The sequence below is a fragment of the Centrocercus urophasianus genome, unplaced genomic scaffold (assembly GCF_019232065.1).
Source record: "Centrocercus urophasianus isolate 14NV4802_14NV808 unplaced genomic scaffold, USGS_Curo_1.0 seq_10, whole genome shotgun sequence".
Lineage (NCBI taxonomy): Eukaryota > Metazoa > Chordata > Aves > Galliformes > Phasianidae > Centrocercus > Centrocercus urophasianus.
Window position 1 is genome coordinate 37,570,452 of NW_024884142.1, and position 13,170 is coordinate 37,583,621.

Below are 13,170 nucleotides of genomic sequence, written 5' to 3' on the forward strand. Positions count from 1 at the left end.
TGGTATTCACATACTGAACATCACGATTGGCAAAATAATTTTATCACATGTCAGACTAACCAAAACCTTTTTTAAGCTCACCTCATTAATCTTAAAACTATTACAACTACTTGGTTGGGTAAAATCCACAGTCCCACTTCAGAAGGCCTTAGAACCTTCTTCACCACTTAGGCTTTGCTATAAGGCACTTCTGCACTGAGGGAAATCTATTTTGAAACAGCTGAACAGCAGGTATTCTCCTCAAACCCAAGGAAGTTCTAAGGCCTCAGATACTTATTTCACCATCTGACATCCTGTCAACAAATGAGACCTTCCAAACTGAGTTAGGCCTCTTATCTGAAATGAGAAAGACCAGGTTTTAAATTCCTGTTCAGTCCAGATTCTACTTACGCTTAAAATGAGATACTCACTCATGCAAGGCAAATGCTCTAAAAAGATAATTACTGTTTAAGAGAAAAACATGCAACTCCTACTGCTTGAGATCTCCTCTGTCTATTCAACCGCCCGCTGCAGTCACTGATCTGAGATAGGCAAAGAACACAGTGAAGGTCACTCTGGCAAATGACTAGTGGCATCTGACCCATTTCATCCAAGGAGTCTTGCTGATGACTTCTGCATGCAAAGAGGAAATAAGAGATGAAAAGTATTACTACTGCAGAATGTCCGCATGCAGGTCAGACTTCATTACACAAGACAGAGCCAGATGAGCTATGTTAGCAAAGAATGACCTGAGATAAGTCTGTCACAAAGCTGTATCTTTAGCACAAGGTGGTAGACTTCCACAGAAAGAAATTGCTTTGATCCTCCCATGCCAGGATCTCCAATCAGAGGCAGATGTACCACAAATGCAGCTTATGACTGCCAAGTGAGACAGGCCAGTTTAAACTGCGGTTAAATGGAGCAGGCACTGAAAAGTCATCTGTCAGCGATGCCTCAATAAATTTGCAGCATTACCCTGGTTTAATCAAGAAAAGGTAAATAGAATCACAGAATCACCAAGGTTGGAAAAAAGCATCCAATCCAACTGCCCACCTATCACCAGTATTTCCCCACTAAACCATGTCCCTCAGTACACCTGAACATTTCTTGGACACCTCCAGGGACGGTGACTCCACCACCTCCCCAAGCAGTTCTTCCAATATCCCACCATTCTTTCAGAGAATAATTTGTTCTTAATTATTATTATTTTATAATTATATTTTTATAATAAATTAATATAATTAATATAATATAATTATATATTATAAATTAATATAATTATTAATATAAATTAATTATATTTTATTATGATAATTTGTTCTAAAAACCTGAACCTGCTCTGGCACAATTTGAGACTACTCCCTCTAGTTCTATCAAAGTACTGATGCATTTAGTCCAGCCAACTCGGAACAGAAAAGTTTCCAAACAATCCCCAGGTAGAACACCAGTATTCAACCTTGATAGCATTCTTATTTATTTAAACAACACTAACTGAAGGACATATGCCACTGCTGCTCTACTGGGAGGTAAATCAATACCAAAAGTTAAAGTCCAAGAATCTTTCCTTCTTGACCAAAGACACTAACTGGAAAAGAATTCTGTCCTTGTTTCATATACAGCTTATTTCTGAAGATACAGAACAGCTCCATGTGGCCTATACCCCCTGCAAAATATCTAATATTATATCTCACAATACATTTCTTCTTGAAATCATCTTTAAACAGTTTGTGTGCATACATCCAAGGAAATTGTCAGTTCATCTCCCCACCATGAACTGCTTTAGTAGTCATCATTCAAATCCCAGCTTCCACGTAAGATTTTCAGAAGAATCTACTTGATCATTTTAGCATGCTTTTATGCACATACATGAATATCTGTAGCAGTTCTTACTGCTGGGAACTGATTTTGGCTACCCTATTCAAAAAGATTTTGCTTTTGGGAATTGCAGTGCTCTAGAAACACACAAAATCGTCGCAAACTTTGCATCACAGACCTCTGACTCAAAGAGGTGGAATGTAGGTACACACAGATTATAGATGCTAAATTAATTTTTGCATTGGAGCACCATGAAGCAGTCACATTTCCCAGTGCTCATAAAAGTGAATACGTATCTACTCTCCAAATTCTGAGTGCAGGAGGGATACACTTTCCCCATGTCTGCTTATGAGTGTGAACAGAGAACACTAAAGAGCAGAAAACACACAGAGCAGCGTATGCTTCCACATTGGGTATTCACCGAACATTTCAGTAAAAGAAATTAACCACTACTTTCAACACCTAAGTTTTGAAAATATCTTACATCGTGCAACACAAAGAAATAACTTCTACATAAAAAGAGGCAGCATCTATTCCTACTGTAACCGTACTCAAAAACTTGAATTCTTCAACAAAAAGACTTGACACCAAGTAACAAAAAACAACATCTGACCTACCCAATTTAAACATACTTTTCTTCCAACAGATTCCAGAAAACATCCCTTGAGCAAAGCTGCCATTTTCTAAACAGTTAGAAAAGCAGAACGCTAGAAGCCCAGATACCAGTACGGCTTCTGAAAGCCAGACAAAAAACATTTTTGTTTGGCTGCTTTTCCTCTATATTGAAACAGACCAGTAGCAGTAGAAATGTCAGAATTAAACTCTTCTTATAGAACATGATCTGTGCACAAATTTCTAGGTAAATATAAGCTACTGTTATAAGATCTGTATTTAAAAAAAAAAACCAAAAAAAACCAAAAAACCCAAACTTAAGCTGCAATGGTTCCAGTTCTCTTCTGTATCATGTGGAAAGGGCAAAATGAACATACGTAGATTGCTCCAAAAGTAATGCCTCCTATTTATTTGCATGGAAAGTACAACAGCTCAAAGACCACGTTAACACTATTTGATAGAGCAAATTCTCACTACAAAAGACAGTTCTTCAATGGTGTCATCACCATTAGCTACGGACTTCCACCAGCAATGAACAAGAGCCTGCATGCCATACTTGTAATAATCTGCACCACTGGAGCTGACCCACTGTTGCCATCACCACAGCTGAAACACACCACCCACCACCTCGCTGTGCTCACATCCACTGTTTGGTCTCCATCATTGTTCAGCAAGAGTCAATGAATGTCAGTGGATGCCATTTTTTTCTGCATGGAGGAATTCAGTGACACACCTTTGCTTGCACTTCCACATCAGACACCATTTTGTCAGACCGCCTCTCTGCTGCCGTCTGTCACACAGCAACAACACGTAACAAAATATTGGTGGGAAGGTTCAGTTTCTGCCATCAGACCACCAACATCTGCTTCTGATACATAATAAAACAGGAAGCATTATTTTCAGAGCAGCTTTGAAAGCATCTCAATCGTGCCCTGATAAGGACTTATCTTTATAGCATGATGAGCTGCAGGAAACATTAAGTGCATGGCAACTGCTAAGTGTTTACTGTTTAACAGTACCAGACATAATTTTGCACTCAGCTGAGAAAAGAAGAAGGTTGGGAAAAGCTTTTTCCTCTCCTCCATCTTTCTTCTACATGGAAATCAATGCAAATCTAAATTAGAACTAAAATTTAAACAAATGTAAGGTCCAAACAAGCAGTTAATCTGAGTGGAATGTGCTGTTGGCAAATGAGCTGCATTTTGCTGCTAGACAATTTGTTGCACCAGAACACCAGAAACAGTGGAGACTCAGCAACAAGCTGCAATGGAAAAATCTTTTGGAAAAGAGGTTCCCCTCCTCCTTCAACAGAAAAAAAGAATATAAAAGGGTAGACAAGATGCTTTAGAGCTTTAAGTAAGTTTCCATTCTCAGGTTTGTTCCCGCTTCAAAACAATATATTATTTTGTGTTTACTCTCCAGGAGTTACAGAATCCTTAACTAAAACACTCATTTGAGAAGGAAAACCATTTAAAAACAATCCAACAGCAAGCAAGAACACCCAAAAGGAGGAAAGGTATAATAATGTCTTTGTTAAACTTGAGTCTCAAAACTTAGGCTCACAGCGCCATGAGAAAAATGTTACTGCTGACTCAAGAAAGAATTTTAAAAAGTAAGGAACAGTTCTAATTCCTAACACATTTTCAGTAAAAATTAAAAAAAAATAAAAAATAAAAAATCCATCAACATGCTTTCAGAAGCACTGTGCTCTCTTTCACACAGTGCCTACACTGAAAACAAGCTCTTGTAGACGCACAGAAGACTTATATCAGATTACATGACATAATTAGCAGTATGCACTGTCTCTATTTTTAAAATAATACCAGCCCAATGTATTTTGGGGTAATAGTCAGGCACTAGTAAACAGCACTGGATATTCTCCACTCAAAGCAACTTGAAAGAAAAAGTTCAGTTCCTACAGAAAGCTAGGGTAATGAAAATGGTCAATTGCTTACTCAGCTTCAGCAGAAGTAAACTGGTTCACCTTCCCAGCCCAACTTCTGGCAGGGATATAATCCAAGCTTTCCAGAAGAACACAAAGAAAAAAAGTCAAAGTTGTTGGAAACATCAAGAAAGTGGTAAACAACAAAAACCACCACTTAACTTTTTGGATTTAATTCACGTATGTAGGTCCAAGAAGATCTGAAAAAAAATTTGAGTTGATTTCTGGAGGGAGCTCTATGTCTTTTTTTTTTTTTTTTCCTTTTCATCCTTAAACTGTAAACAACTTACTGGAACATGTGTGACAACAAATCATATTTTGGGAAGTTTCAACACTTGGTATCCACAGGAAAATATACTCAAGCCTTCATAACTATTTTCCGACCCACAATGGTATATTCAGTACTTTTCCACGTGTTTATTTTAAAAAGGTGAAACCCCGACCTGAAACAGAGACAGAGCAGGAGCCAGAATTGTAACCATTTCTTCAATGCTCATTTTGTGGCAGTGACAATGAGACTACACAACTTTCTTTTAAACAATCCATTTTAGTCAAATTTAGTGAAAATTTGTTGCTTCTCTTTGCAAAGGAGCCCATACTCTCGTTTTATTTTCTCTTAATACTTTGCACATCTTATGTTAATTTCTAAAAAATCCCAAATTCTTAGCATTTTTCACTTTGATCAAACATTTCCTTCAAGACAGACAAAATTTCTCCATATGCAAGTAAAGAAGCATTCAAATGCAAACCAACATCCCAAAATGAAGACAAGTTGTTTACATTTTAGACATGGAAACTCAATTACAAAAATCTTGAAGAGAGATGAGAAATAAGTTGGCTTTTTTGCAACTTAGAGCAGAACCTTTTGCAAAATCACAGTAAAGGTACAAAGGATCACAGCTACCCATGCATTTGCATAAGGTTATGAAAAGTAACTGAAGATAAAGGCCTGAACTGACACTAGAATACATCAGTGTAGGCTGGAAGAGATTGTTTCCAGTTAGGAGTCTAAAGGCACAGTCAACTTCTGCAGTAACATCTAGAGAGAAAAGCAGAAGCAAAAAATAAGTCTAAAACAGAGTTAGTGTGACTTAACACCTGCTAGATCAGAAAAGCAGATGCTCTTACTTAGAGAATGCATTCAAGCTCAATTATTTCTGGTTCTGCAGATCTCTACATGTTACCTCACACACAAAAATGTAGGAAACAAAACTTTATTCTCCCCTTTTTGTGTAAGCAAAAAATGCACTCCCTTACTTCACCACTGAGGTTGATTACCTCAGTAGTAAATAAAGATGAAGTGCTTGTGTTCAAGCTTTTCAGTTTAAAGCATTTCAGTTCATTCAGAAAATTAAAACCCATTAAGCCAGCATCAAATGACTGCTTCACTGCACACTTCTGAAAACAACACTTCCAGTTTGATGTACTGAAGATCAGAATCTCATAAACCTGTAAGTTTGCAGATTGAGTTATCCCAAACAACTATAAGAAAAAGCTGAGTAAGCAAAGCACATTCCCATGCAAGAAGAAAGGTATACAGCTAGCATGGAAAATTATGGAAGGGCTCCAAATACAACAGAAGAGCATTAGAAGTGACCCAGATACCTCACTTCACATCGCTTTGGGAAGCTCTACTGTATTCAAACAACCCTTTATTCCAGCCAAAGACATTCTCAGGGTCAGGCAATTTTGCAGTTGACAAGCTGAACAACAGAAAACTTCCTTAAATCTCTCAACAAGCAAATTAAAGCCTTCAAAAGCAGGCCAGTAGGAGGAAAATCAGAAAAGGCTAATAATCTAAGCATTATTAACAATTCAAGTTCTAAAAAATATGTTTGCACCCCAGCTCAGAACATTCCTTGACAACTCAAGATTAGGGCTTCTCCCTTAACTTCTCTAGGCAGCCTTGCCAGGCACACACGATACACCCCCACCATCAGAACATGTTTATTATGAGCACTGCCGAGCTACTGTTCTTAAAGGCTAGCAGAAGCTAGCTAATAAGACTTATTTAAGTGCATCACATCATGACTTACTGACTTCTCCCAATATTGAGAAGAGCAAGAATATGTGAATGACAAACAAAGAAAGCCAAGAGACGAATATTTTATAAATTAGCAGTGTGGCAGAGCAACACGTGGCTTTTGAAAGGAGTACCCTGCAACACGTAATTAAACCCACTCCACCTCATGTCTGGAAGAAACAGAACTTTTACACTGAAGTGAATTCACAACAACAACAAAAAATGTTTTCACTGACTTTACATAGGAGTCCTCTGGGAAACAGAAACCCATATGGGTATTTGCATTATGCAAGAAAACCAGTCAGCTTCCAGATGGATCATATCCATCACCAACAGTTAGGAAGCTATAAATTTATAGCCTTGAACAGTTGATAAATTTTGTCTGAGACACCTTTCTACAGCAAATGACCAACAGCAAGCATCACAGGGAAACATCACTGTCATGCAGTAGGGCACAGTCAAATAGAGCAGACAAACTCCACCACCGAGTAGACCTGCCTAACACTTCTCAGCTACAGATTTTCAAGTTGACTAAGGAGTTATTTCAGGAAGACTGAAGACAAAATTACACAGCCATTTACCAAAGACCCCAGATCTTTTGTCTGCTTTTGGTATCAAAGTTAGCTTATCCTAACAGCCATCAGGATAAGCCATGTGAAAACAAGAAACATACTTGAGTTTCCAAGAATACATCAGAGAATTTGGTGATGGCACACAAAGCAAAGAGACAGCAAATTCTTATAAAAAAAAGTCTAGCAGTGAAACATAAATGTAACACCCCTTTTGTCCTTTATGGAATACAAAAGGCAAAAATCACCTTCCCTCCTGGCAGAGGCTTCCTTTGTCCCACACACATAGAGGAGCGGGGGGCAGGACACCCGCCCTTGGTGACTAGACAGCTCACCATCTTTCTCAAAGCTTACTTCATCCAAATTCATACAAATATTTTGCCTAGATTTGGAAAGGGAAGAGCACTCTCATTCATACCCTCTGCCATGCAAGCCTATGTCATGGCATGAGAGGGTACTTAACTGGCTGCTGCTATGTCTCACCTCCATACAACCCCCTGTATAAACAATGTGACTGCTACACTCATTCTCTAAAGCAGCAGACCAAAAAAACCCAATGCCAACGTACCTGAAGTCCTTCTAAAGCCACCCTCTGCTTTTCACTAAGAAACAGAGGATCCAGGCCACAAGTACTAGCACTACACATCTGGTAAGTATGATCTTGGAGAACCAAGGGAAAGCCCTTAGAGGATCCCCCAGCACTCACAAGCACAGAGAGGTTGGAAGTAAAAACCACCCAGTTAGTAATATTCTCCCCTTCCAGGGAGATAACAAATCAAATCAACATATCACTTCCAACTGATGCTTAAGAACAGTCTGGACAAGTTCTAGAGATGAATGCGATTCTTCTGCCTTGACAAGCTGTGCTATTGCTTTAGTTCCTTAATTCTTACTATTTTTTCCCCCCCAGAATGTCTAACCCATGCCTTGCTGAACTTCAGATCACCATCTTCTTTGCTGCAGATTCTTCAGCCCCTTCCACCCACCGTTTGTCTGGGAATGTACTACTTTAGCCTCCTGTTCAGCTGACTGTACCACCAATTCCTTCAACCTTTCTTCACAAAAATAAAAGAAAAAAAACAAGATCTAGAAGATACGCTACAGCTCCCCCCTCCAATATTAGCATCACTTTAAATTCCTTGGCTGCTTTCCAGCATTCTCACCCTCCTGTCAGCTTGTAATCTTCAGTCAAACACACACACACATCTTTGTTCAGTGAGGTGGTGCAGGGCAGAACCTGCCCAAACCACACCGAGCACTTGCTACCTGACCTTGCTCTCCTTCTGAGGATGGTTTTCCAGCTAGCTTCGCTTGCTGTACAGTACTTACTAGATCATAATTCTCCAGCTTGTGAATGATAATACTGCATGAATATTGAGGACTTCGGTGTATCAGCATATTAACGCTATAAACTCTCAGCACCACAAGGCCTGTTATTCCATCACAGTAGTAAAAACTCTAGATTTAAAATAATTTATCCTGGTTAATAGTATTTTGTTGCACAACATTTTTCATCACTACTCTGATACTTTTTCTTCACAGCTAAATTAGGACCCACCCATTCCTACCTCATCTAACCCCACCGAGTTCCTCCTGGAGAGGTACACGCTGCTACTTTTCTCCAGCCTATTCCTCCTCTCTGCTGTCAGGTCTGAGATTCCTTCAGCTACATTTTTCTTAAAACACCTAGGAATGAATGCTATTATGTCCTAACAGCCTGAAACAAAATCCATTGCTTATCTAAGCAATCTGCAGTCTTTCCCCTAATCTAGGCCAAGCACTGTTTACCATTTTGTCCTGGCTATTAACTACACTGGCTGGATTAACCATTTCAGAGAACATTTCAATCACCTCAGCATCATCTTTTAATCCACTAATCTGTGGATCTTTTCATTCTTACTTTATTCCAATACCCCTTTTAGCTGCACCTCACAGTGCGTGAGCAAAAAGAGGACAGCCAAATACTTCCTATTACATTTCATGGACATCCTCAGCAATTTGTGGTTTCCCATTTTCTGTATTTCTTTTGTTTGATGTCAATGAAGCGGTCACTGGAGAGCAATGTCCTTTCTCATTACTAATGTGCCCCTTCAATGGAAGTGCTTAGTGCAATAAGGTTACTTCTCAAAGATGTTGAGACCAGTTTTATACACCAAATTCTGAATTTTAACAATCATGCATCAATACCTTCTACCGCTTTTCAACCCCCATGCTGGTATGCAGACATCAGGTGGAACAAGCCACTATTCTGCAGGAGCAACATGCTATGAATAGATGCAAAATACTGTATATGCAGGAAGTCATCAAAAACCTGTGATATATCTGGGGGTTTATTTCAAAAACCAAGTATTTTTAAATATAAAAGCACTTAAAGTCAAGCTTTTTAGTTGGTTAAAACACTGCAATTGAAATAAGTTGAAATTACTTTAGAAGTTGGGTAGAAGTGACTTTATCAGCTTTATATCATGAATCAATGCAAGAACATCTGAATTAGAAAAATGGGGGCCAACATGCTGCTACTTTCCCCTCCCCGGACGCACTCAAGGCCAGGCTGGATGGGGCTTTGAGCAACCTGGTCTAAAGAGAGGTGTCCCTGCCTATAGCAGGAGTGTTGGAATGAGGTGATTTAAAGGTCTCATCCAGTCAAAACCATTCTATGATTCATTCTGATTCTATTTTCTTGGCAATAATTCTTGCAAAAACAACTTGTCTCATCAGAATGAGTAATTAGTTGCATTCTCTTACACTAAAAACCTGTTGCTGTATATGCACGCAGTTAGGCAGCACCTATACTAAAGAACTCACCACGCTCCATACAAGCCAGAGAAATAGGATTTAGTTTCAAGCAATTATTAATCTCCTATAGCGTCTAATAGAAACAATGCTACTATCAGAAACAAGGAAGAAAGCTGCACACTTAAGATTCCACCGTACTTCAGAGTGATTTTTCTCCAGAAAAAAAAAAAAAAACAAAACCAAAACCTTAACAAAGGCAGACTCAGAGGATGCCAAACCAGGATCCTAAAAAGGAATCATGCTGACACAGTCTGCTGCCAAGCCTGCAGCTCACACTAGCCACATGCTATATCCCACCAGCCTTGCTCCAGTCAGAAATCCACACAAAGATGAGCAGCATAGCTGCTCATAGATAAATATTTAGTGGTTACCCCAACAGGCAAGAAGGCCCTAGCCCCAGAAAGAAATATGGCACAAGGCTACATGGAAAATTCAGATCTCCAGCTTCCTCACTGACCTATCCTAGATGTGGGGCAGACAGATGAAGAAAGCAAAATTCCCAAGTCTGCAGTTCAACAAATCCAGTTTGGGCTCAGACTACAAGTCTGACACAGAGCGTCCCACGTGAGGAGGGCAGCACTGGTTCACAGGAGAACCTTTGGGTTCAAAGTTGCCTCATCCTGTCCTGGGCTCTTTGTCCTTTGTAACTTGGTACAGAATTGGCCGTAGGCAGCAAAATGATACGTACCATTGTGGACTTATTTTTTTAGTATCCCAACACAGAGAGGTTACATAATTCAACTGATTCCTCAAACTAATGTCACTTCTGAACACATTGCACATTCATAATTTTATTAAGCTATTCAACCTTTAGAATCAGCACTGCAAGTTCTATGGGGTAATTACATTTAATTTAATAGTTCTCTTATCTGATATCGTCATTGAAGGGATTTGAATAAAATTCCTCTGAAGCCAACAGAAAGCCATTTTGCAGACCCACAGTAGTCTGCAGCATCCAAAATGGAATATGTGCACTGGATTACTTCCTCCACAAATGCAGATTCGAAGAGTAAAATAAACATTCACATTTCAGAGTTCAATCTCAAGAACTAGAGTCTGCCACTCTGTAATCATATCTAATTCTTCTTTTAGATCTCCTAAGAAGAAGAATTACAATAGCAGCTTCTGAAGACTTAAAGCAATGCTGTACTTGATTTCCTTAAACTTCTAGAAAACCTTCACTGCAACTTGTATATATGCAATTAGTTTTGTATTCATGTACTTATTTTGACAGCCAAAAGACTTGGACTTATGCTCGCTGTATGGAGAAGCAGTGGACTTGATTGTTTACTGGAACTGTTTGGCCCATCTAAACAAGCCAGAAAGAAGTTTCTAATCAAGACTTGTAGTTAAACATGCCAAGAACTTGACACTGATACAACTGAAATAGAGACATCAAATCACATAGTCTGACCTCCAAAATTTAGGATAGAGATAGTCATGTTTTCAGCCTTTGATTAGACTGATAAATGGTGCCTAATAAAAGCAGGTCTTCCTTTTGCAGTCTGTTCCAGTGTCTCATACTGTCCTCACTGGGAATGGGCCACCGTTCTTCCCATTTGAATCTTTAACAGGGAAGACACTAATGAAAAGGCACCAGACAGAGCTTCCAACTTAATAAATAAGGTTTTATCATGGGTTTCTGTTATTGTTGTTTGTTTTTAAGAGAAGCATTATAAATGCCAAGTCTTTCCCATACATATGACACACACGTATTTGCAGCTCTTACTGGTCAATTTGCCTTGAGAAAATGCCCCATACAGCCTAAACTGCATAAGTTCAAGTTTCCTTTATTGCACACTAGTGAGGAGCTCCGCAACTTAAAACAGAGCCTATCACCCTGAGTAATCCAAAGCCAGAATTGCTTTGAACCAGTTCAAAGTAGGACAGAGCAAACCACAGAACTACATACAAGTTCATTCAAAAATAAAGAGAAATAAATAAACATTTCTCTTCCCTAAATTCCCCTATATTTAGTCTGTTAACGTTCAGGGAAAAAAAGCACAATAGTGGGAATCGGGGAGCTAACTCCAGGCACGGCTCTATGCATGCACTCTGAGCAACAGAAACACCTTAATTTCCTCTTCCTACTCTGTAGTATTTTTAGCAGTACTGCTGCGCTCCTTTGATGGAAGCCTCAGCTTCAGGACTTTTGCAAAAAAACCTGGTGAGGTGAGCAAGAGAATTGCAGCGTCAGTAACTATAATTAAGCTGTAACAAGAGAAGAGTACAAAGTAACACTTCTATTTGTTAGCTCAGGCGGTTACTGGGTAAATCTCGCATTGGCTGGACTATCTCCGAGCTGGACAGGAGTTTGAATCTCACTGATTCCAATGGAGGGAGAGAAAAAAAAAAGAAAAGAAATGAAAAAAGAAAAAAAAAAAGAAAAGAAAGAATTTTGACAGGCTCTGTTTAAATAGCATTGAAGGCGACACAGCTATTAAAAGCTCAGAAACCTCCCACATTGATATACAATTTTAATTGGTAACCACGTTCGTGGTTATCCCCCAGTCCCTCCTGAGTTTGCACGAAACAACCCGGCACTACCGAGCAACGCAGACCAGAAGCAGAGCACTAAAGCTGTCAGTTCAGCCCTTCTCCCGGCCGCCCCCGCCCAGCACTCACCCCTCAGAGCTCAGAGGTCGTCCCCCCCCCCGTCGCCCACCTGCACGCTGCTCAGAATGGCCTCGCTCCTCTCCCTCACGTCGCGGAAGGGACAGCGCTTGGACAGCATCAGGAGGCGGACCAGCGCCTCGCTCAACCCGTCCCGGGCGGCGGCAGCGGGCAGCCCGCCGGCAGCGCGCCCGGGAGCGACGCTCTGGCTGCGGCGGAGCACGGCTTGCCCGACGTTGTCCAGCGCGGCGGCGCGGGTGGCGGCGTCGCGGCTGCAGAGCCCGTCCCAGCGCAGTTCGCCCTCCCGCTCCTCCATGGGGCCGGGGCGCGGCGCCTCCTCGCCGCCGCCTCAGCAGCCCCGGCGCGGCCGCCCCATGGCGGAGCCGCGCGGCCGCGGACAGCCGGCCCGCCCCCCCGAGAAAACGAGCCCAGAGCCGGTGGCCCGTGCGGCATGAGGGGAGGGCGGGCGCTCCCTCAGCCCCGCCGACCGCGAGCCCAGTCGCTGGGGCTTCGCCTCAGCCGGCGGGGAGCGGGGCGGCCACCGCCCCGCGGTGCCGGCGGCTCCTCCTCCCCGCCCTGGGCATGGAGAAGAGGGGAGGGTACGGTCCCAGCCCTGCCTTTCCCCCCAGGCCCCAGCGCAGGGCGGCCCCCTCAGCCCGCCCCACCGTGCTCAAGCAGGGCCGGGCCGCCCAGCCAGTCCCCCCCTTCGGAGAACCCCTCGCCCACGGGCGGCCCCGCCCCCGAATTCGGGGAGGACGTGATGGACGTCCCTATCAGCCAATCGTCTTCCAGCGCTCCCAGCCAGCGGACCAATGGAGGCG

The 13,170-nt window shown here is 41.6% G+C and overlaps 1 protein-coding gene across 2 annotated transcripts in view; it reads right to left on the reverse strand.

Moving 5' to 3' along the window:
* Positions 1 to 12,665, reverse strand: part of SESN1 (sestrin 1) — a 73,554-nt gene extending 60,889 nt beyond the window's left edge. For both annotated transcript variants that reach the window (XM_042816748.1, XM_042816741.1), the window contains exon 1: positions 12,402 to 12,665. In XM_042816748.1, the coding sequence (XP_042672682.1) occupies positions 12,402 to 12,665 (264 nt within the window). The remainder of the gene's footprint in view (positions 1 to 12,401) is intronic.
* Positions 12,666 to 13,170: the final 505 nt, after the last annotated feature.